At 38.6% G+C, this 26,324-nt stretch overlaps 1 protein-coding gene across 10 annotated transcripts in view; it reads right to left on the minus strand.

The window, feature by feature from the left end:
• Nrg3 (neuregulin 3) overlaps window positions 1-26,324 on the minus strand; it is a 1,054,015-nt gene that overhangs the window by 209,703 nt on the left and 817,988 nt on the right. For all 10 annotated transcript variants that reach the window (XM_076544427.1, XM_076544432.1, XM_076544429.1 and 7 more), the window contains exon 3: window positions 26,004-26,077. In XM_076544427.1, the coding sequence (XP_076400542.1) occupies window positions 26,004-26,077 (74 nt within the window). The remainder of the gene's footprint in view (window positions 1-26,003; window positions 26,078-26,324) is intronic.

Genomic DNA, 26,324 nt, shown 5'->3' on the forward strand with positions numbered 1-26,324 from the left:
GTGCTGTGGTCATTCTGGTACCTGAGGGATTGTTAATATAACACATAACATACTTCTGGCTTCATGACTTATTCTGTTTTCATTTATTCCTATTGTTGTTACTGATGCTAGTCTTGCTGGATTGGTGGCTGTGGTTGCTTTCGTTTACCACTATACTGCTTTACTTTTTCCCTTACACTCACAGGACTAAATAGGCAGCCCTTTCCCAAAGTCAGCATACATGATTATTTCATACTCTGTCTGTGCACATAGAGTGCATTAAAGTTAGTATTCCACTAATTTCTCATGTTGAAACATTTCCTGTGCTGTTCCATTTATTAGCCTGCTATAAGTTTTATTTGGTGAAAGGAAAGTGGGCATCTATAGATTGCTCATCTGACCTTGTTCAGTGAGGTGAAGAAAGAGGGCAATCAACAACTATAGATGCCCATGCCTTAAAATGCTGAAATTGTGGCAATTTGCTTCCATGGGTTTTTAATGTGAACACAGAGATGAAACTGACCTTTACCCTATCTTGTAGTGAGTAGTCACCTAGCTAGCTATAGTTGTTAAATTTTGTTATTATTGAAGGGGCAATTTGTATTCACTGGGATACTTTTTTTCTGTCTAGAGATACTTCCTTTTATGTTTCAGCACTTACACAAATATATCTTTAATTGCTATATGACCATTTGCAATAAGCAGAACAAATTTCAGTTTGACTTTTAAGTCCTAAAATGCTCTTTCAAATTTGCTTTCTAAATAGCTGTTCAGAAAACTTCCTCATCTTAGAGTGTCATCCAAGGCTTTGCCTGACACTGAGCATCACAGACACTTGAAAAACACAAATTCAGGGAAGTTACTGGGGCATAAAAGTCAACCTCAAATACGACAATAAAAGCAGAATCAATCTTGTAACCTTCAGCAATCTTCCTTCCACCTCAACTGCAGTAAATCAAAGCTACTTCGTTTCAGCTAGGATATGACAGACCATTTGGGGTGAAATAATTGTCATTCGCGTGTGATGTTCTGACCAAGTTCACTGCTCTATAGTATTAACATACAGAAAATAAATTTGGAAAAATTTGCAGGTCTGGAAAGAAAGATATTGAATGAAACCAGTCAAACTCAAACCCACAAATGAAAACAATTTACAATCCAAATTCAGTAAGAAAAAGAATTAAATGAAAATCTATTTGGTAAGAAATTAAATATATGCAGTCTACCAGAAAAACTAGAAGAACTAGCAGTTCTTTTTTCAATGGTTTATGAAAACCTTTCTGTCTACCAAATTCCTGTTTCTCAAATACTCAAATGCATAAAAATATTTCCTGTGTGAACATCTTGACAAAAATCACACACACACAGACACAGACAGACAGACAGACAGACAGACACACACACACATGCACACATGCACACGCACACACACTGCTTTCACAGGAGAAGTATGGTAATACAAGCAGCTCTTTTAGCTCTCTGTTCTAAGTCATAAAGAATGGAGGGATTACTGCAAGAATAACAGAGTAATATGAAAGAAAAGAAGGGTTGAAATGCAGCTCAGTGCTAATGCATTTTCTTAGAAATAAGAATCTTGTGACGATGAACTAAGCCTGTGTCCCTCTGCCCCTCATAGCCTATGGTCTCATCCTACCCCCTACCATCATCACACCCAAAGACTTCTCTACCCCTGATTGCCTTCTTTGAAGCTTTGCATGGGGTTGTTTTGTTCTTTTTTTCTGCATGAACAATTTTTTTCTGTTTATATCACTTAGTTTAATGTAGAAACGTGACTTTCTTCTAAAACGTATTTGACTTCTTCAACTGACATATCCTCTTTGGTCCTCTTTAGAGTGACAGATACAGTGAATTCCTTCAGTAACTGGTTCTGGTTTCTTCTCTCAACTACTCTTAGTTGGACTTCTTCCTTAACTTTCAACAGTGCTCTTGTCAAAATCAAAATTGGTCTGTTTCAACACTCTCTTAAACTCTCTCTTATTACTTCATCTGTTAGTATCCTTTGAAGCAACTGAACTTCTAACTTTTTTCCCAACTTCGATGAGCTCAAGCTGTCTGCCTTCTCCATTTTTGACTTGTCCTTTTTTCCCCCTAAATTTGACCTAGGAGTATTATTATAGGACCAGAAGTGAAATGTATCAACTTTTCCTTAAATATTTCCAAAGGCTTTGAATTGCAACTTGACTTAAAAAAAAAAATCTACATAACTCACCTCCTCCGTTGGAAGCGTAATTCCTCCTCCTCAGCATCACTGACACTTTGACTCCCATAATTCTTCTTTCTAGGGGCTATCCTTTGTGTTTTAAGTTGTTCTACAAATCCTGTCTGCCACTGGATACTGTAGCCCTATCCTCTCAGGTAGGATCAACAAATAAAAGTGTTCAGACATTGCAAAATATCCCCTGAGAGATAAAATGGCTTCTGATTGAAAACCATTAGTCTAAAGTGATCACAAGTCCAACTTGCTTAGACAAGTCCATGCATCTTGTACCCACTTATTCTCTAATGCAACACTTGCTTTCAAACTCTGAATTGTTCTCTAATTAGGTGACAATCACCTGTTAACATTACTCTTCATCTAATGAGTTTTGCCACCAATTCTGAGAATGGGGGAATTTCTAGCATTTTAGATTTATCTCATGCAGGTGGTCCTTGTCATGAGTGGTATTTCTGCAGGGAATTCTCTTTTCCTAAAAGATTTGTCACTTAAAATGGTATTGCTTTTCTGATCCAAACTCTTACGTTAGGGTACGAATTACCTGATTTATCTCACTTTCAATTTTTAGTTATTTCCTTATCTATTTTCAATCTATATATCTTCAATTCAACATATGTACAAGGAGTTCTTTGTCTGTCTGTTGGAACAGTGCTTGGACCACAGCTGTTCAATGAATGAATGAATGACCATATCCTAACAATCCTCATCCCACTTCTCTTTCATGTATTCTTATAGCATTCTGGGTGTTCATTTATATGATACTTTGTGTAATGTTTAACTGAATATATTGTCATGTAACTATATTTTTATTTGTTTTGTGGAGACAGGATTTATATATTTTCTTTGTAAATGGTAGAAGAATTTATAGTCTCATATCTTATAAAAATAAATACTGTCTATATACTCTTTACATTTAGCAAATAGACATTCACCACATAAATTATAGCATATTAAAGCAATTACATGCTGTAACTACGAAGTGCAATTTGAGTAATGCCTGGATCACCACAGACTCCTTCCTGAGAAGTACCTCACAGCATTGTACAAAATTCCAGTCAGATGTGTGCTTTCTTTCTCTTGTGCTTCCTCTTCCCACTACAATTTTATGATCATTTAAGGCCTTTGAACCTTTGGTAACTTTAAATAATCAACAACAAAATGGGCTTACTTTTTTCTTTAGGTTGTTCCCTATAAAATGTGTTTTGACATTTGGTGTTAATTTTGAAGTATTAAAAAGGTCCACACTTAGTCCAGAGGTGACATTTAGAGTGGGGCCTTTGGTAATTGACTAAGATCAGCCAATGTCATAAGCATAGAGCCCTCACTAATGAATCCTGGTCGTTCCATGAAAGGAAACAATCAGCAGACTTTAGCCTATACATCCGCACTCCCTTCCTCTCACTGACCAATGGTATGCACAACCTGGGGACTCTGTGAGCAAGAAGGCCATCACCAGATGCAAGTTCTAGGACTTGAACCAGGTACATTAGCCAAAATCTCTCCCCTCTCCTCTCTCTCTCTCTCTCTCTCTCTCTCTCTCTCTCTCTCTCTCTCTCTCTCTCTTTCTCTCTCTCTCATTAAAACTGATGCCATCTATAGTACTGTGTAACTGACAACAGAATGCAGAAAAAGGCTATAAATACAATAGTTGCTCGATTCTCTGACAGTACATGTGAGGCATAAAGGATGCTTAATCCAAATTTGTGAGGAAGCAAAATACCAGCCTAAATCATAAAAAGGTTTAACACCATCAACAATTTATTTTTTAACATTTATTGATTCTTTGTGGCTTTCACATCATGCATTCCAATCCCACATATCTTCCCATCCACTGCCCTTGCCAACCTCCCACTCAAAAACAAAATAATCTAGGAGTAGGGCCTAAGAGTCAGATGACCAATCAGGTACTTATTCTGAGTCGCCCACTTTCCATGCATAGTTGGTTATTTTACTCTCAAGTTACTAGAACTGTATTATTTTAGTAACCTCAGAGGATCACACAGATTTGTACACACATATTCAGAAGCACTAAAATTCCCAACACTTTGAAGAATAATCATGAAAAAGACAGCAGAATGATCTGAATGGATGTAGATGGGTAGGGGAGAGGGTGTGGTATTACAGGGCAAGAGGAAACCCAGTCGGGATTTACTTTGGCAATGTTAGAATGAGTTACTAAAAATTGACAAAAAGAAAGAACAATGAAGCTGCCATCTGGAAAATATTTACTATAGATGAGAAGTGATTTTTTTTTTTTGAGTGTCCAGAGCATCCGTTAGTAGTTGGGCCATGGGGCCTGGCATTCATGTGTAGGCCACTAGGAATAGAACCCCAAGGAATAGGCCACCAGGATAGAACTTTAAGGATTATATCTATTTTTGATCCCTTCTCTGCTTCCTGATTTGCTGTCATAGTGAGTAGGCACCTCACACTGGCACCAACATAAACTGGGTCACACCCACCACCATGAACTCTTTCAAGTCTTCCCCTAACATGATGGGAAACTCTGAAACTGTGGGCCAAGATAAACTGCTACTGTTCAGCTGCTTCTGTCTGGTATTTTGTCATAGTAACAAGTAAAGCACCTAACACATAGGTCATGTATCTACATGAGGGCTTGGGTTCCCAGTGTGAGAGACATTATATACACTGTATATAATGATACACTGTATCATTATACACTGTATCAAAGGTAGCTTGCCTGACAATGGCCTATGTTTCCTGAAACTTCTCCTTCCTCATTTCACCAATTAGCCAACATTAGGATGTGAAGCCAGCCTGCCACCAAAGGGATGAGACAGTTACTACCTCAGTTTACCTTCTGGGCCATACAAACTTCCGAGGCCAGTTGGGGTCCACTATGGCGTTTTTGGAAAAAGGCATTGCCTTGCAGGTACTTCCACTTATTTGTGTGTTCCTTTGTGCAACACAGAGAGTATTCTTTTCCCACACTAGCCAATGGATCATGGCCCTCAACTTGAGAGAAATTTGACCTAAAATTGGATTCTAATCTCCTTCCTTAGAGGACTTTAAAGCTGGAAAACCATCGTCCATTAGGGGAAAAAGAAGACTATATAGCAAATCCGTAGGCTGTGAATTGTCAATGAGTATGCTGAGTGCAACAGCAAGGTACAAGAACATGTTGTAAAATTCTGCTCAATATGAGCAAGCCATGGATACAGTCAGCACCGCAGGCCAGGCCGGGTTTACAAAGAACAAGTAATGTTCACCTTTATTCCTCATGCAATTGTAACACTGAGGTTAGAAAATGAAGGAAATAGTATAGCTATATTTATTAAGTCTCTATAGGTAAAAATAAAGTATATATCATCTCTGTGCTGTAGAAAAATAAAACATGTGGCTTACCGTGCATGAATCAACTAGTGAAGAATTGGTGGTAGAATGATTTCTACCCCCTCAGAAGTATTTTTACTTCATTTATGTTTTCTAATATCCCCATTTTTTTCTGTTGAAAAAAATTATCAATAAGAAACCCCCTGACTTCTTCCCTGGCAGAAGGCAAAAGAATCATATCCTCCCAAACCTGTATTGACACAGCTACAAATGAAGCTATTGCCTAAGTCTTGCCTGAAAGTACCACTCAATCTCTTATCTGAAAACTGGAAGCATTAATATCGGTCTCAGTGTGGTTCTGTTTTGTTTTGTTTGACTGTTTTGAGAGAGATAAAGATGGAATGAGATGACAAGTTCAAACAAATAGTGTTAGATAGATACCAAATATCAAGTCATGTGGTTCCTATGTTGAGCATTTTAGGAGAATGCACAAACTGTTACAGGAATACTATGGTGGCCAAGTAATTCCATCAAAAGAAATGGTAACTTGCACATAGGCAGAATAATGAAAGGCACATTTATAAGAAGAGAGGACAGAGCCAAATTGGCTCAAAGTCTGTTTCTGGATATCATGAAAACTGGGACACATTCAGAAGACAGACAACTCTTTTTCATTCTCTTTGGTGGGTAGTTGTATGATGTCCTGTGTCATGAACAGTCTAGTGAGATTGCAATGATCACAGACACTTCTCAGACTATTCCAGGAAAGTGTCTTTCACGAGAGGCTCCAGTCCTCATCTAGGGATATCACTTGGTTCTTCTCAATCAGTACAAACATGGTGGTCTGCTCAACAAAACATATCCAAAGTATTAAGTGTATCACAGCCTAGGCCTATATTCCTGCTGTGTTTCTGCTTATTCTCATTATATGTTAAGCTAGAAATATCATTAATTCTTGATATTATACTAATATATATTAATGCAGGATCATCTCCAATAAAATTGTGTTTATTTTTATGTTCAAGTTACATGTGTAATTGCTTTAGAGAAAACAAATGTCCTCAAAGCAGAAATTCAGAAGGATGTTTAGGGGCAAATGATAGTGTATATGGCACAGTTTCATTGATCACTGATTCAGACTGTCAAAGCTGGTGGAGCAAGGTTTTGACTAACACTTTGGAAATGTTAAAACTACTTCAGTGCTTGTGAAAGGTTGAGGGGTTACTTGGGATTATTCTTCCATGAACAGAGCACTGATTCTCTGCACAAATGTCACTGGACGGTGGCAGATGTGACAACATATGCTGTTTTATTTTCTTGTCTTTCATATTTTCTTTGGAAGAGGAGCATACTCACTATGAACACCCTTATACTGCTGAACCATGAATTCACTCTTTTAAGAACCATGTCCTACTCTTTTAAGAATTACTCTCCTAAAATGAAAAATGGGATTTAATTTTTTTAAATGTTACTCTGTTAATTTTGTTTTATTATATACATTATTTATTTATTTGCTTTTTTTTTTGAAACAGGATCTCACTCTGTAGCTCTGGCTATCTTGGAAATCACTATATAGATGGGCTAGTCCCAAACTCACAGAGATCTCCCTACTTTTGCCTCCCAACTTCGGAGATTAAATGGAGAAAGTGTTTGTATAGTGTGCCTCTAATAGGTTGTTAATATTCAAAACATACAAGGAACTATAGTAAAAGACAATCACATTCCAGGTAGACAACAGAGCTACCTAGACATTTCTCAGAAGGTGTGCAAATAGTCAACAGGTACATGGACAAAATGTCCAATATGACTAAATGGAAAGGCAAAATCACTATGAGGTACCACACCCGATTCTTGTAAGAATGGCTTTTCCCAAAACAAAAAAAGAATTAAAATTCTCAGTGAATTTGTAGAGAAAAGAGGAACCTTGCCCACTGTTGATGAAAATTTAGTCTAAGCATGGAATGAGAGGCAACTGCTTTAGGGGAAATTGGTTAGGCATAAAATAACAAGTACCATACTATCTTACTCAGGTGTGGAATCTAAAGAAGTTGATCTCATAGAATTAAAGAATTGAATGGAGGTATCTAGAGACCATCAACAAAGGTATGAAGGGGTAGGGGATGGTGGTCAATGGGCACTGAGTTATCAGTATAGGGGGTGGAGATATTTTGATATACTATATTCAGTAGAGTAAATACAGATAACAATAATGGGATATATTTTTTAGAAACATAGAAAAAACAGTGTGAAGGTTTTCACATCATATCACAATGAATGCAGAGCAATGTTCAGCCCAATGTTTACATCATCTATTAAATTCAAATTCATACATTTCTGTACTTTTCTTTGTTTGTTTGTTTGTTTGTTTTTCGAGACAGGCTTTCTCTTTGTAGTTTTGGTGACTGTCCTTGATCTCTCTCTGTAGTCCAGGCTAGCCTCAAACTCACAGAGATCCTCCTGGCTCTACCTCCTGAGTGCTGGGATTAAAGGTGTGCACCATGACCACCCTGCCATTTCTGTACTTTTATGTTTCTATTCATGTTAAAATAAATTTAAAATCAAATAAAACTGAAGGTTTTATTCTTGATAACTCATGAAAGAATAAAAGTAAAAAATTTGAAAGCTGCCCTTTGCAAAAAAAAAAAAAAAATAATTCATTGACTCCTGTATCAGAAAGCACTTAGAAGGCTGAAGTATAAAATGTACAGACTTTTAAAATTCCTAGAAACCCATAATTTGGGTGGGTTAATTAATGTATCCAAATTTCAGTTTTCTCCACAATAAAATTGCAATAATTAAGGCTTGGTAATAAATGAGGAAATATAAACATACAAGTCACTGTTTACCAAAGTGCTTCTGTTAGAATTTTAAATACAGCCCTGCATTTAAGAGAAAACTCATGTTTGCATCTCTGATTCTTGTCAACACTACAGTTGACTTTTAAACCTTTCTGTGCTCCCTTTTAAAATCTTCAGTGTGGGAAGTTGTTTACAATTTGTGTGTCCAGGTTTTTAAAACTATATAAAAACTGAAAGGGGTCATATCAAATTAGAAAGAAAAATGGTAAAAGTACAAACTATTTCAATTCATGTCAGTCACACAAGAGTGAGACTGTACTCCCATTATCTATTAAAGCAGCTCTGGGGGAAGGAGGATGGAATGCACACAGCTCAGGGCACTTGATCTCTGAACATCATACGAGAGAGCATCCACATGAACCAGCCATGCTGTTGTTCATCTCCAAAAGACAGCAGCTCCTGGGAATGGACAAGAAGTACACAGGCACATTTAGGAAAGACTAATTAGCATAGATAAAACCACTATAGTTGCTCCTGTGTCTGACATACAGCATAACTAGTGTGCTTTTGAAATTTATATTAAACAGGTAAATAGAAAGGAACACAAATGCCATGAGTGGAAGGAGCAATATAATATTAGATGGCACAGACTCCATTGGGTGTAGACATATTTTGCTTCGCAGTTATTTCTTTATTTTAAAATTTATTTACTTTTTTATGTGTATGAATGTATGCACACCATATACAAGTCTGGTGATCACAGAGGTCAGAAGAGGGCATCAGATTCCCTACAACTGGAGTTACAGAAAGCAGTGAGCTGCCATGTAGGTGCTGGGAATCAAACCCAGGTTGTCTTTAGTGGCAGCAAGTGCTCTTAACCACTGATGTCATTCCCCAGCCCTACAGTCATTTAGTTACTTTTAATATTAGAAATTTTTGGCTAAATTTTTCCACAATTTATCCTTCCATTGCTTGCTAAGACTTAGCATTTGTATGCATCTAGCCAGAAGCATTTTTAGAATATCTCTAAAACAGTCTTTGTCATAATTTTGTTTTAAACAAAAATTAAGACTGTGGAATGGAATAATTTACATTTATGAGAAATCTAGAAAGAGGGCCCCCATCTTCATGTCTCATTAATAAGCCAAATACAGTCCTTATCCAGGGAAGGTTGGCTATAGGATTCCCCTCAGATAGACAATGTATGGGTGCTCATGTGCCCAATATACAATAGTGAAGTATTCATATGCACTCTATCAGTGTACTTTATTAATTTCTGCATTAGTTATAAATCCTGATACAGAATAAATGCTGTGTCAGTATTTGTCATGTATTATTTAGGGAGTAAGAAGATATCTGCACCTGTTCAGTATGGATGCGATTTTTTTTTTTGTGTGTGTGTGTGTGTGTGTGTAAGTTTTATTTAAATATGCTTATATAGCAGGACAATTTTCTAATAAGTATAGGAATGTTAGCCACAGATAATTGTGCCTCTCACCTCTTATCACAGCTTCTTTTTCCAACAGATAGTACCTATCCTAGAAAACCATGATTGGTCAAAATACAGAGATCAATTGGGTTACACAGCCTGAATAACTCCACCTACAACAGAATTTCTGTGCCTAAGGCTTTTATAACACTGAGGAAGAGGGGGCTGAAAGATCTAGCAGTCAGAGGATCAAAATGTCTGCTTTACCCATGATACCTCAACAGTAGGGCTGCCTAGCAAGAGGTCAACAATGGCAACGCTAACATACAGGACAACATGGAAAGAGGAAATCTCAAGGAGTCCAACCCCTAGAAAAAGAACTACAAGCAACTAATGACTGGTCAGAAAGGGAGAATTAATCTTCTCCAAGGATGAGTTCCCTAATTGGTTATACTACACCAAGTAGTCAGACCTGAAATCATATACTTAAAGAAACACCCTGAAGAAAACTTAGCCTGTTGTGTTTATGTATTTGTATACACACACACACACACACACACACACACACACACACACAGAGAGAGAGAGAGAGAGAGAGAGAGAGAGAGAGAGAGAGAGAGAGAGAGGAATTTCTAAACAGTCTTATAAAAAATAAAAAAAAACCTGGAAGCCAGACATTGGGGTGAAGTCTGAAAGATCAGAGAAACAAAACAAGCCACAGCCAACCTCATCTCGCCAACTCCTCAGCTGATCCTGTTTCCTCATCTTCTGATTCCTCACCCAGAAGGAATCTTGGCTGAACTGCTCAAAAGGCTCTAATTCCTGGTTCTCACGATTTATATACCTCTCTCTGTCCTGTCATATAACTTCCTGGGATTAAAGGTGAGTGTCTTTCCCAAGATCTCAAGTGCTGGGATTAAAGGTATGTGCCACCACACCTGGCTCTGTGACCAGTGTGGCCTTGAACTCACAGAAATCCAGATGGATCTCTGCCTCCTGAATGATAGGATTAAAGGCATGAGCAATCACTCTCTGATCTCTAGTGGCTGTTCTGTTCTCTGACCCCATAAGTTTAGTGGGGTGCATAATATATCAACAGAGAGAGAGAGAGAGAGAGAGAGAGAGAGAGAGAGAGAGAGAGAGAGAGAGAGAGAGAGAAGAAACATAATGTAACAATAATAATCAAAGAAAAAGAGGTCATGTATTTGAAAGGGGGAAGGAAATAAAGGAAGAGGATATATAGAAAGGATTGGAGGGAGGAATGGGAAGGGGGCATTGATATATTTTAATTAAAATTTTTTAATTAAGAAACAACTAAACTGTGTTGAGGACTGGAGCCAATTCATATTAAACTACCTGTCTGAATACTAGGAGGGAACTCTGATAAAATCCCTCTAACTGGAGCATGGGAACCAGGTATTTGGAAAGTAGACCCTGATCAGACCTGGCTTGGATAATTGGCAGAACAAGGAGCGATAAATAATGCAACTCCTAGCTTTCTCCCACTCTAGCTATGGGTGTGCTATGCAGAGACATCAACATCGCTGAGAATTCTCTTTAAAGTCATAGAGTATGAGTGGAATGGGGCCCTAGAACACCACTGGCTACTTTAGCGTAAAACAATACAGAGTTCTTTAGTATTTCTAAATTTCAACCACTAATCATATGGTTTAATGGCTCAGAGTCCAATGATGATTGGTTTATGCTTTAAAAATCTGCCTTTGCTACATTTCTTTGTGGAAATTTCTTTCTTCTGACTATATTATGCACCCTCTGGTGTGAGTGGTGCCCATAAAAGTTAGAGTGTTGTGAAGCCCATGCGGCAGTACATGTCTGCTCTATGGAAGGCCTTCTCAGTTCTCCCTGGCAGCCTTTCCTGAGATTGCTCCCTCCATCTTATTGGACTCTCCATGCTTCCTTCACTTTCACATTCATTCCTGAAACCGCCATGCCCTTTTGTGTACTTTTATTATTATTTGGTTTTGTATTTTTCCAACAATATCCTCCATGAAATTAGAGATTCTTGAGGTTAGTTAATATGTACTAGTCTGAGCTTACTGATGGTAAGTGTGGTGTCGTCACCAAATTCCTATCCTGAAACCTAACCTCTAAATCAGTAGCATTAAGAATAGGGGACTTTAAGCCAGGCAGTGGTGGCGCACGCCTTTAATCCCAGCACTCGGGAGGCAGAGGCAGGCGGATCTCTGTGAGTTCGAGGCCACCCTGGGCTAGAGAGCGAAAGGTACACAGAGAAACCCTGTCTCAAAAAACAAACAAACAAACAAAAATCAATAAAGATATAAAAAAAAAAAACAACAGAAGCTCATTTTTTTTAATAAAAGGGGACCTGCAGGGTCCTGGCCCCAGTTTTGGGTAACTGTGGCCTTGCTTGCAGACCTTGACCTTGATATCCTCCCAATGCTAATTCCCTGCCAGGTTCCACCCTCCTGAATGCTTAAGGGAAGTTCCTTGTTTGTGTATCCTGAATAATGGGCGTTAATAGCTTAGATGCAAGATTGTAAAACATCAGTAGTGAACTTCTGCCTTCCAGGGTCCTCCCATTGTGCTGTAAGCCTATATTTAAGACCTCCTACCCCCTTCAAGAAATGACATTCGACATTTAAAATTAAATATATATATATATATATATATATATATATATTTGAATGAATACTGCGAATGTAATCTATGAATACCACAAATGTCATTAATATCATGAGTGTAATAAATAAATAAATAAATAAATAAATAAAAGAATAGGGGACTTTAGTGAAAGATCAGCTCATTGTGAGATTTGCATCCTTAGAATGAGGCTCTAGACTCATGAGGCACTATTTACTACATAAGATATCTGATGCTGAATCTGCAGTATCTTGATTTTGAGATGTCCTAGTACCCAGAAAAGTGAGAAACAAATTGCTCCTGATAGTAAGTCACCAGGTTTGTGGTATTTGGCCATAGCCACTTGTGTACATGAAAACAAAAGGATTTGTTTATAGTGTGTATCGTGCGTGCTTCATTACTTAAGGAATGAATAAACAAATGAATGAATGAATGAATGAATGAATGAATACAGTCATGTATTATTTTGGCTACGGATTGAATGCCACTTCTTATCATGAACAAGGACAGTATTCTCAGCATCAAGAGATGTCACCTTCTTTTAACAAGCAGGAGATAATTTTAAAAATTCAGAAACCATAGCTCAGTTGCACTATAATTTGTCAAGACCATACTGAAAAGAGCTTATAATCATGGGACTGCAAGCAATACTACATTGTTCCCAATTCAAACAACTCTTATTGTTTTCTCCTGTGAAATACTGGACACATAGTACATATATTTCTATGTACAATGCCTGACTGTTAAGACCAGAAATACAGAGCATAGTTCCTCTGGAGATAACTTCTAGTATGTTTAAAAGCACACACTGAGTTTGTATATAAAACTCTTGTCCAGGCTCTCTGTTCCAAAATTGAATCTTCCAGGCTCTTTTCAAATGTTCTTCTCTCTTCTTTTAACTATGTCCACCAGAGAAGCACACCATGCTTGAACCTTGTGGCTTGCATCCTGGAAAGTGACTATCTCATGGTCTTCCTGGCACACAAGAAAGGGCACAGTGCTTTGCGGACCCACTGTCCCCAAGGATCGTTTGGAAGTAGGATCTTGGTCACTGGTTATTTTTTGCCCTGTACTCTTTTGGACTAGCAACCTACATGCAGGGTGGATTTCCTTTTGCATCCTTGAAGTGAAAATTGTTAGGAAGCTGAAGGATACAGGGTCAGCTTGGGAGTAATGATGGAAAATATAACCTCCCCAAAACTGAATTCAGATTAGGCTCCTGGCATCTTATAGGTGCTCTCCTAGAAAGCCTGGGTTCAAGTCTAAATACCTCAGAATAAGATAATATTCACACATATTGATCAGCTCAGGAGATATACATCTCCTGATAGGTAGCACTGGGCAGAGAACCAGAAAGCAGCATTCAGGAATGTCCTCATTTCTTCACCTTCCAACGTCAGAAGGGAGCTGTGGTTTCTTTTTGTTTGTTTTTATTTTATTTTATTTTACAATACAATTCAGTTCTACATATCAGCCACGGATTCCCTTGTTCTCCCCCCTCCTGCCCCCTCCCCTTCCCCCTAGCCTACCCCCCATTCCCACCTCCTCCAGGGCAAAGCCTCCCCCAAGGACTGAGATCAACCTGGTAGACTCAGTCCAGGCAGGTCCAGTCCCCTCCTCCCAGGCTGAGCCTAGCGATCCTGCATAAGCCCTAGGTTTTAAACAGCCAACTCATGCAATGAGCACAGGACCTGGTCCCACTGCCTGGATACCTCCCAAGCAGATCAAGCCAATCAACTGTCTCACCCATTCAGAGGGGGCCCCTCAGCCTTTGGTTCATAGTTCATGTGTTTCCATTCGTTTGGCTATTTGTCCCTGTGCTTTATCCAACCTTGGTTTCAACAATTCTCGCTTATATAAACCCTCCTCTTTCTCGCTAATTAGACTCCCGGAGCTCCACCCGGGGCCTAGCTGTGGATCTCTGCATCCATATCCCTCAGTCGTTGGATGGGGTTTCTAGCATGACAATTAGGGTGTTTGGCCATCCCATAACCAGAGTAGGTCAGTTCTGGCTGTCTCTCGACCATTGCCAGCAGTCTATTGTGGGGGTATCTTTGTGGATTGCTGGTTGTGGTGGCACACACAGGTAGGATTTGCTGAAGGAGGCAGAGGCAGGAGGATCACGAGTTTGAGGCCAGCCTGGTTTCTTATCTCCTACTAAATGAGCACCCTTACTTGGAAGCTATACATGTTGGGGGCGGGGGGGAGGCACAATAACTCTAGTCAAGACAACAATCCCTTTGTGTGAACAGCTTTAGAGTTGAATCTTTAGATTTTCAGGGTGAAAAAGGTTGTACCAATTATCTAATTTTAGGCCAACTCATAAATGGTTTGGGGGTTACTTGTTCAAGAAGGAAAATGTTACAATAGTCTTGACTAAGGCCTTGTTGCCTATTAAGGGAAATCTACTTCCTCTGTTCAAAACAATAGACACTCTAAGCTCTGTATCTGGACTAGTTGGAGATATCACAGCCCAAGCTACCCAAAACCTAAGGGTTAATCTAGCTGGACTATCAATCACCTGGTCAAAGAGCAAGAAACCACAACTCGGGAAGGCTGATTCACCTAAAGCCATGCTAAAATGATGGGAGGAATAATTAACACTTTAATCAGATAATTGTACTTTTCCTTCCCAGAAACCCTACATTTTATACTTTGTGGAACTAGCTATGCTCGGGTGTACATATTTTTGTCAGTCTTAACTTTCCCTTTTAAATCTTAAGGTACCTTTTTCTTTATTCCAATTACTTTCTTTTATATATCCTCCATAGCATAGACATGATGTCTTGGACACTTGGGGCTTTCTCACTCTTTTTCTATGAAGCTATTTCTTCTCTCCTCTTCCATCATGCAGATGTTTAAAATTGGCATGGTTTCTCTCTCCCCTGTCTTCATCTTACTCCTCTGGAACCTGCTAAGATTTATAAATGTCCTATAATTTTTCTTTTAAGGTAATAAAATTGTTATAAATTCCTTCTGAGTCAATTTTAAATTATATTTTTAATAAAATTTAGTGCCTTGAACAGGGAACTCAGTTTCCTTAGTAGCATATGACATACTAAGTAGGAGTTCCCAAATCTGGTAATAATATGGACCAGAGATGAATATTGTTTTCTATGCTGTTATCATAGACATTGCATAACTCAGGAGTTTAAGGTGGGTCATACGCTGGCCAAATCTCAGGCTTGCAGATTTGTTATCTGCTGACTTGGCCATGCAAACACTGGGCATTAGATAGTGGGAAGAGAAAAGGCACAAGGCGTTTAGAATGACTTTGAAGTGATAAGGTCCCTAACTTCAAAATGGCATCTTCTCTAACCCCTCACCTCCTTCCTCTGATTCTGCTGGGAATCTAGTCCATGGATCAGTCTCATTCTACAAGGTCCTAGTGAGAATCTGGGTGGCATATGCATATCTTCTCAAACCATAGCCAGCTCATGACTCTTTAGTTCCTTCTCACTTCAAGACTGAGGATGATATTCTACATCAGCAGCTAAAGGTGATCAAAAGAAGAAATAGAGGTAGAAAATCTATAGTCTAACCCACTGTTTGTAGAGAATAATAACAACTTCATTAGAAATGTTTAAGAAGGTTCAGAAAGTTGATGGCTGTTATCCATGGGAAGGCTTAAAGCAGCAGGAGACAGGGGATGACATACATGATCTAAGAGGCTACATATACTAGTTCTGGATTCTTCACATAAAGTCACTTCCTCTGATCCTAACAAAAGTTCATTCCTCTTACCACCATCCTGCCTTGGAATAAACCCCTAGTGATGTGACAGTAACTCCATTAAGAAAAGCAGCTGCCTATATTAGGTCTTGTTTTAAATCAGACTTCCAAACACTTTATTAGTTTATTATGTGCATATGAGCTCAGTGTGAATTTATCATATAGGTTCTTTTTAGCACATTTTAGGACCCAGATACTTATCATAGCAGCCACTGTAGCTCCCCTGGTGATATCTTTGCCTCATTTTCCCAAGTACATGCAAAGTAATGTGATTGTTCAAAATATACAGTCAAGGGTACTCACTTCTGACCAACTCCGCATCACCTAGGGGAGAAAAAAGAAGAGGGGATTCAAACCCCATCATGGGATTTTGGTCAACAGATGCAAGGATCAAGTTGAAAGAAAGGAGGAAACAGAAGTAGATTGAGAGAAAGGATGGAGAGGGTAAGCATGGAGGGTATTGGAGGAACACTTATTTCCTGAGCACGAAGCCACTCTGAAGGGATCATGAGCTGCAAATTAAACAATTCTTCAGCAAGAATTTTGACAAGGAAATTTCATTAGGGATTTAAATCTCAATGGAAGCTCAAGTTGCTGCATTAAGATATGAAAATTGTGCAAATATTGTTCCTTAGAATGATGTTTGCCGCAGGTCATTGAGTTTCAGTCAATGAAATTTAGAGTGATAAATGTCCTGTTGAAAATAGCTAGCAGAGGAGCGGTTCCAGGAGAGGGAGAAAAGAGCCCAGCAGTTGGCAGCTTAGGCCCTAGAGTCATTTGGAAGAGAAGTGAGACTCCAGTGTTAACTGGCTGCATGACCTTGAGTTCCTGTATTTTGCATCTCTACAGTCTAATTTCCACATCCGTAAAATGTGAGCTATTTCCAATGCGCTCCCCACTAGTCTGTGATTGTGAAGGTTTAATGAAATAATCCAGTCAGAGCCCTTCGGCACAGTTCCTTGCATGCAGAACAACTAACCATACACTCATAATGAAGACAAAGGAGTAGGCTAAAATCTATCCAGCACTGACGTTCTCCATCTCTGTGTTAAATCAAAATCTACCATCAATGCCTTCACTTGGATGAGAATTGTGAGACTTAGAAACTGAAAACATGTGCCAGGGCTTAAAGGGGTATGTAAATGTTACACTTAATAAATCTCAGTGTTTGTGTATAAAAACATGTTATTTTCCCTCATTAGTTGGTAGGGTCCTCAGAGCTAAAATCCCATGGTATTAACATAATCTGGTTGACTAACAACTTGGTAGTTGTTCAGAAAGGGCTATATGAATAAATGAGCTCATAAATACATGTATGCATAGATGAATATCTGACATAATATGTGACTCTGGGACTTATCTATAGATTCTTAATGTGGGAAAACCCCTGATTTTGATTTCAGGGAATTCTAGCATTTTAACTCTTACAGACATATGCTTTTTTACAGAAACTTTGAATAACAGGAAAAGGAGTTCACATAATTCCATAACCTAAAATCCTAAGAGAACACCCCTTGAGCAGTATATTTATTTTCTAACTACATATCAAAGAATGTTCATTTTGTAGCCCTACATAATTAATTTGCTGTTTCATGGTGATGAATGATAGAAACATTTCATACATTTGTCAATTTAGTGGAAGATAAGGTATGAGATGTTTCAAAGGTAAGTCTATTGTGCATTATGCCTAATATTTCCTTTCCCACCATTGCTACATGAAATAATCATTTGCACCTTAATCTTAACTATGAAGGCTCATGAGGAATTTTTTTTTTTCTCTGAGAAACACATAGTCACTATTGTGGGTCACACACTCTCAGCATCTGCACTGATAGACTAAAAATCTGCCTCTGCAATTTGAAAGTGTCTGTCATTATCCTCATTGAATTAAATTTCTGAGTCCAATTGGATCACAAAATTTGATTAAAATTTAAAGAGCAATTATTTTACCCATTTTGTATCATCCACAAGGCCTTCTCTAGAATTCTGTACTTGATAAATATTTTACAACCACCTATAAAGTTTTATTTATTTATTTATTGGAAGAAGGAGCTGGTGAGATAGTGATGTAGCTCAATGAGTAAAGGCACTTGCTACAAAGCCTGACCACCTCACTCCCCTCCCCAGGACTAACATGTTCTAACTGACTTCTTCAAGCTTTCCTATGACCTCCATATGTGCACCGTGGCATGCATGTGTGTAAGTGAATACTTGTACATGCATGTGTGTAAACATACACACACACAACGTATAAACTTAATTTTGGGGAAAAACATTAAAAACAAGCAAAGGGACTGTTCCCTGTTAGATTCGTGGAGCCAGGTAAGGATTGTCTGGCGTGTATTGGGGACCTGAAAACTTCTTGGAGTCACAGTCATGGCCCTGAACGTCCTGGAAAAATCACCAGTCACAAGTCCAGTAGCAGGAACTGCCAGTCCGGTGGCCCTGCAACCTTCCAGGTCTCATTGCTCAGTCAGTCCTGCTCATCTGTGAAGCAGAACAAAGATCCCTGGATGGTAAAGAGAGATTTACAGTGAATCTACAGAGCCCTGGGTGTTGAGAATTCCAGTCTTTGTTTCTGAGAGAGAAACTCAGAAAGGAGCAGCACAAAAAAATGAATGCTTCTGTGGTTAATGTTCCACAGTACCATGAGTATGCTGGGAACATAACTACATTTTCAGGGACTTTAAGACATTACAGAGTATAAGACTCCACTAGCTCAGACTGGACCACGAGGTGTTTATTTGTTCTCCTAGCTGTTCACCCCAGACTCTAGGCTTTAGGCCCATGGCACAATGAGTTGCAGGCCAGAAGGGATCCCACCATCCCCTACTGGACCTTGTAATCTGAAAGCCAAAATCCATCTGCCAAACCCACCCATCCTCCTAGATCACAGCTATTCCCTGAGACACAGACTCTGCCAATTCCAATTGGACCAAAAGATGAGTCATTGTTCTCCTAGCCATTCACCCCAGCCTCTAGGCTTTAGGCCCAGGAGCATAACCAGTGCCCCCATACAACACCCATTGCAGCCCCAGTTGCAGGCCAGCAGGCAGGACTTCTGCAAGCAGGCCTGACAAGCACCCCCCCACACACACACACACCAGACCCTGTAACCTGCAAGGTCCAATCCACCCCCGAAACCCACAAGAATCTAGTGATTCTATATCAGCAAAACCTGAGTACCCCAACACAGAATAAGCAGAGGAAAAGAATCTTAAAATTGACTTTAAGAAAATGACAGAGGTCTCTAAAGAGGAAATACAAAATTCCCTTAAAGAAATTGAGAAAAAGACAAAATTAAAAGGATCAATAAATCCCTTAAAGAAAGCCAAGAAAAACCAAGAAAAAGCAATTTAAATAGGTGAAGGAAACAGTTCAAGACCTGAAAATTGAAATAGAAACAATGAAGAAGATGCAGACTGAGGAAATTATGAAAATAGAAAATATGAGTAAATGAACAGGAACTACAGATGCAAGCATAACTAACAGACTATAAGACATGGAAGAGAAAATTTCTGGAATGGAGGACACAATAAAAGAAATAGATTCAACAGTCAAAGAAAATACTAAAGCCAAAAATGTCATAACACAAAATGTCCACGAAATCTGGCACACCATGAAAAGGCCAAACCTAAGAATAATAGGGATAGATGAAGAAGAATACCAACTCAAAGGCACAGAAAATATACTCAACAACATCATAGAAGAAAACTTTCCAAACCTAAAGAATGAAATGCCTATGAAGATACAAGGTTACAGAACACCAAATAGACTGAACCCAAAAAAGAAGTCCCCTTGCCACATATTAATCAAATGACTAAACATAGAAAATAATATTAAGAGTTGCAAAGGAAAAAGGCCAAGTAACATATAAAGGCAGACCCATCAGAATAACACCTGATTTTTCAATGGAGACTCTGAAAGCCAGAAGGTCCTGGAGAGATTTTTATGCAGACACTGAGAGAACATGGATGCCAGCCCAGACTATTATACCTAGCAAAACTCGCAATTGCTGTAGATGGAGTAAACAAAATATTCCATGATAAAACCAGATTTAAGCAATACCTACCACATAGTGCTAAATGTCTACATAAAGAAGTTGGAGAATTCTCACACTAGCAACTTAACAGCATACCTGAAAGCTCTAGAAGAAAAAGAAGCAAACTCTCACAGGAGGAGTAGACAGCAAGAAATAATCAAATTGAGGGCTGAAATCATAAAATAGGAACAAAGATGATACTACAAAGAGTCAATGAAACAAAGAGGTGGTTTTTTGAGAAAATCAGCAAGATAGACAAATCCTTATTCAAACTAACTAAAAGGCAGAGAGAGAATATCAAAATTAATAAAATCAGAAATGAAAAGATAGACATAACAATTTGACAATGAGAAAATCCAGAGACTTGTCAGGTCATACTTCAAAAATCCTGTACTACACAAAATTGGAAAATTAAAAAGAATATACAACCTTCTGAATAGGTACCACATACCTAAGTTAAATCAAGACTAGATAAAGTATTTAAATTGACCAATAACCCCTAAGGAAATAGAAGCAGTCATTAAAAGTCTCCCAACCAAAAAAAGTCCAGGGCCAGATGGTTTCAGTGCAGAATTCTACCAGGATTTCAAAGAATTAATGCCAATATGCCTCAAATTGTTCCACACAATAGAAACAGAAGGAACAATGCCAAACTCTTTCTATGAGGCTACAGTTAGACTGATAACCAAACCACATAGAGATGCAACAAATAAAGAGAATTACAGGCCAATCTCCCTCATGAACATTGATGGCAAAAATATTCAATAAAATACTGGCAAACCAAGTCCAAGAACACATAAAAAAATATCATCCATCATGATCAAGTAGGTTTCATCCCAGAGAAGCAGGAATGGTTTAACATAGGAGAATCTGTCAAAGTAATCCATCATAAAAACAAACTGAAAGAAAAAAAAGCACATGATTAGCTCATTAGATGCTGAAAAAGCTTTTAACAAAATCCAACACCCCTTCATGATAAAGGTCTTGGAGAGATCAGGAATACAAGGAACATACATAAACATAATGAAGGCAATTTACAAAAATCCAACAGCCAACATCAAATTAACTGGAGATAAAGTGATTCCACTAAGATCAGGAACAAGACAAGGCTGTCCACTCTTCCCATATCTATTCAATATAGTACTCAAAGTTCTAGCTAGAGCAATAAGACAACAAAAGGAGGTCAAGGAGATATAAATTGGAGAGGAAGAACTCAAACTTTTGCTATTTGCAGATGATAGGATAGCCTATATAAGTGACCCCCAAAATTCTACCAGGGAACTCCTACAACTGATAAAAAACCTTCAGTAATGTGGCAAGATACAAGATTAACTAAAAAAAAAATAAAATCAGTAGCCCTCCTATATACCACAAATGATAAATGGGCTAAGAAAGAAATTAGAGAAACATCAACCTTTACAATACTACAAATAATATAACATACTTTGGGGTAACTGTAGCTGAAGTTTTCTCCAGTCCTGCCTGGCCCACAGTCAGGACAAATCTCTCTCATCCACCAGTTCTGGAGTCACTCAGCCTCAACCGAGTAAACACACAGAGACTTATATTGTTTACAAATTGTATGGCTGTGGCAGGCTTTTTGCTATCTAGTTCTTTTTTTTTTTTTTTTTTTTTTTTTTTTTTTTTGGTTTTCCGAGACAGGGTTTCTCTTGTGTAGCTTTGCGCCTTTCCTGGATCTCACTTGGTAGCCCAGGCTGGCCTCGAACTCACAGAGATCCGCCTGCCTCTGCCTCCCGAGTGCTGGGATTAAAGGCGTGCGCCACCACCGCCCGGCTGCTATCTAGTTCTTTTATCTTAAATTAACCCATTTCTATTAGTCTATAAGTTGCCACATGGCTTGTGGCTTACAGGTATCTTTACATGTTGGTTGTCATGGTGGCAGCTGGCAGCGTCTCCTGACTCAGCCTTCCTGTTTTCAGAATTTTCTTCTCTGTTTGTCTCATTTATACTTCCTGTCTGGCTACTGGCCAATCAGCATTTTATTTATACAGAGCAATATCCACAGCAGGTAGCTCTAACCAAACAAGTGAAAGACTTGTATGACAAGAACTTTAAGTCCTTGAGAAAATAAATGGAAGAAGATATCAGAAAATGGAAAGATCTCCCATGCTCATGGATAGGTAGAATCAACATAATAAAAATGTCAATCTTACCAAAAGCAATCTACTGATTCAATGAAATGTCAACACAATTCTTCACAGACCTTGAAAGAACAATACTCAACTTCATATGGAAAAACAGAAAACCTAGGATATCGAAAATAATCTTTTACAATAAAACAACTTCTGGAATTATCGCCATCCCTGACTTCAAGCTCTACTATAGAGCTCTAGTAATGAAAACAGCTTGGTATTAGCATTAAAACTGACATGTGGACCAATGGAATTGAATTGATGATCCTGACATTAATCCACACACCTATGAATACCTGATTTTTGACAAAGAAGCCAAAACTGTACAAAGGAAAAAAGAAAGCATTTTCAACAAATGGTGCTGGCATAACTGGATGTCAAAATGTATAAGATTGCAAATAGATCCATATTCATCACAATGCACAAAACACAAATATAAGTGAATCAAAGACCTAAACACAAATTCAGCTACACTAAACCTGATAGAGAAGTAGGAAGTAGTCTAGAAAGCATTGGCACAGGAGACCACTTCCTAAATATAGCACCAATAATATAGACACTGAGAGCAACAATTAATAAATGGGACCTCCTAAAACTGAGAAGCTTCTGAAAGGCAAAGGACACAGTAAATAAGGCAAAGCAACAGCCTACAGAATGGGAAAAGATCTTCACCAACCCCACATCTGACAGAGGGCTGATCTCCAAAACATATAAAAAGATCAAGAAACTAGACAGCAAAATAATAAACAATCCAATTAAAAAAATGGCTACAGGTCTAAACAGAGAATTTGCAACAGAAGAATCCCAAATGGCTGAAAGACATTTAAGAAATTGCTCAACATCCTTAGTCATCAGGGAAATCCAAATCAAAATGACCCTGAGATACCAGTCAGAATGGCTAAGACTAAAAGCACTACAGACAGTTTATGTCGTAGAGGATGTGGAACAAGGGGAACACTCCTCCACTGTTGGTGGGAGTGCAACTTGTACAGCCGATTTGGAAACCAGTTTGGGAGTTTCTCAGAAATTTGTTATTCAATCTACCTCAAGACCCAATGATACCACTCTTGGGCATATACCCAAGGAATTCTCAAGCATACCATAAGGACACTTGCTCAACTATATTCATAGCAGCATTATACATAATAGTCAGAACCTGGAAGCAACCTAGATGCCCCTCAACCAAAGAATGGACAAAAAAATGTGGTACATAAACACAATGGAGTATTACTCAGCTGTAAAAAACAAAAAAACAAAACAAAAAAAAACCAATGACATCATGAAATTTGCAAGCAAATGCATGGAACTAAAAATATTCTGAGTTACATAACCCAGACTCAGAAAGACAAACATGGTATGTACACACTCATAAGTGGATACTAGATGTAAAGCAAAGGATGATCAGACTAAAACCCAAAGCTCCAGAGAAGTAAGGAAAAGAGGACCCTAAGAGGGATGTATGGATCACTTTGGGAAGGGGAAACAGAGGAGATCCCAATGAGTAAACTGGGGATGGGGGGAGGGGCAATAGAAGGTAGGGGATGGGGGATGAGAACATGAGGAAACTGGATGGTTAAGCTGGGGGAAGGATGGAGTGGGAAAGCAATGGAGATATCTTGATAGAGGGAGGGAGACATTATGGGTTAAGGGAGAAACCTGGCACTAGGGAAATTCCCAGGACACCACAAGGATGAACCTCAGCTTAGATTACTAGCCACAGTGGTGAGGGTATCTGAACTGGCCTACCCTACTAATCAGATTGATGAATACCCTAACTGTCATCATAAAGCCTTCATCCAATAACTAATGGAAGCAGATGTAGAGATCCACAACCATACACCAGGCTGAGCTCTGGGAGTCCAGTTGAAGAGAGGGAAGAGGGATTACATGAGTAGGGGCAAGGGTCGGGGTGTGGGTGTGTGTGTGTCAAGATTGTGATGGGGAAATCTACAGAGACAACCCAATCAAGTTCAAAGGAACTCACAAACTTTAGACGGAGCGCTGTGGAACCTGCATGGGACTGGACTGGACCCTCAGCATACAGGAGACAGTTGTATGTAGCTGGATCTGTCTGAGGGGCCCCTGACAGTGTGATCAGGATCTATCCCTGGTGCATGAGCTCGCTCTCTGGATCCTATTACCTATGCTCCGACATCTTGCTCACCTCTAATAAAGCAGGGGGGCTTGGTCCTGCCTCAACTGAATGGACCAGGCTTAGCTGTCCCCTATAGGAGAACTTACCCTGTTAGAGGAGGGATGGGGGAGTGGGGGGAGGTGAAGGGGTGGGAGGAGTGGGAGGAAGGATGAGAGGGGGATCTGTGGTTGGTATGTAAAATAAATAAAGGAAATAAGGAGAAAAGGAGGTGAGAAAATGGGAAATACAGACAGAGAGAAAGAGAATGCTGAATGAAATGCAAACTAGACACTTTAGAAAACAGCTTTTTGGGGGGCAGAAAAAACTAATCACCAAGCTCATTTTTTATGTAAGCTTCACGATGCCCCAAATGTATGTGTCCAAGAACAACTTAAGTAGAGCTTCAGACATGAGCTCAACAAGTCGCCACAACTGCAAAAAGAAAAAAATACAGAGCAGCCCACTAACACCATGGTCTTTTGATAATTTCTGGAGGATGGTACTTCACATTTCACAGAGATCTGGATTGGTTGCTAGCCTTTTGGCAACCTTCACCCTCCTCAAGGGAAGGCAAGTTTGCAAATAATGACAGGATGAATGCCTTGCCAAGACGGAACACATTTAAATGAAATTAAAGAAAAACATCCTTACTTTAAATAAGTTTTCATTTAGCCAAGATAATTTGCCTAAAAATTTTTGGAACAAATTGATACACACATTGTGACAAGATATTGAAGACAGTCACACATGTTCTTTGTGTTACAAAACATAAGTGGACTGAAAAGACCACGTCTAGCTATAATTAATATAAAATATTTTCTAAAATAAATTTTTGAGTCCATTCAAATTTCCTTTCTTAATGATGATTAATTTGTGGCAGCCATTGAAATAATTGTCAGAGACAAACTAAATTTTTTTGCGTTTAATCAGAACTGGTCATTTTTACATATAAAGTTGCATTTAAATTCATATAATAACTGAAACTCATAACTAATAGTATTTGGGGTTGTAAAAATGGTATTTTTTTCATGAAGAAAAAAATTATTTCCTTAGTATTATAATCGTTGATATGAAAATAGTGTGGACAGACTGGAGCTGGGTTTTTAAAGTGTGTTTGAAAACATCTTAAGTAATTTTGTACACATATTGTCTTATTTCAGTAACGTAAATGTTAATAAGTTCACCATTATCACAAATTACCAGACAAAGTCTAAAAGCAATATGAAAATGCAGTTTCATAACATTCTTTAGAGTAATTAATGAGCTATTTCTCTGTATCCTTCTTTCTGCAACAGAGTCATATTAGGAGCCAGCCTGGGTACTAAGTAAGGCAGGGGGGTTGCCTGAAGTTGGTTACCAGCAGAGTGCGGGTGGCATTAGGCAGAAGGCTAAATCTTACATGGTAGAAGAACTAGACAGAGTTAATCCCGACTGTGCTTTGAGCAGGAATATCTCCTCCATTTTCTATCCTTGGCAGCTTTCAGAGACGCAGGAGTGAAATACAACCTTCAGCCCAGTTAAGACCTTCACTCAGGCAAGACTGCCTATACATCCCATTACATAGAAGAAAACGGCTTGACTTACTTGGATCCGATAAGATGGAGTCTGTTTTCGGTAGAAATTGATCACAACGGACTCCTTGGTAGCCTTCTTTGCACCTGAGAAAAGGGGATAAATGACAAATATATGCATGTGATTGTGGAAGATTTGAGATCTCATCAAGCAGATTCAGCATTAACAATGAAGCAAGAGCAGTCTACTTAGACTTTTTTATTTGATTCAACCTATTTCCCATATCCAAAGGCAGATTCTAGATTCTAATTTTGTCCAAAACAAACAAATCAACAAAAACTCCAGAAGAACACAGCTATGCAGTTATAGAGGCAAACACAGTACTCAAAGAAC

Source organism: Peromyscus maniculatus, chromosome 9, assembly GCF_049852395.1.
Source record: "Peromyscus maniculatus bairdii isolate BWxNUB_F1_BW_parent chromosome 9, HU_Pman_BW_mat_3.1, whole genome shotgun sequence".
Classification (NCBI taxonomy): domain Eukaryota; kingdom Metazoa; phylum Chordata; class Mammalia; order Rodentia; family Cricetidae; genus Peromyscus; species Peromyscus maniculatus.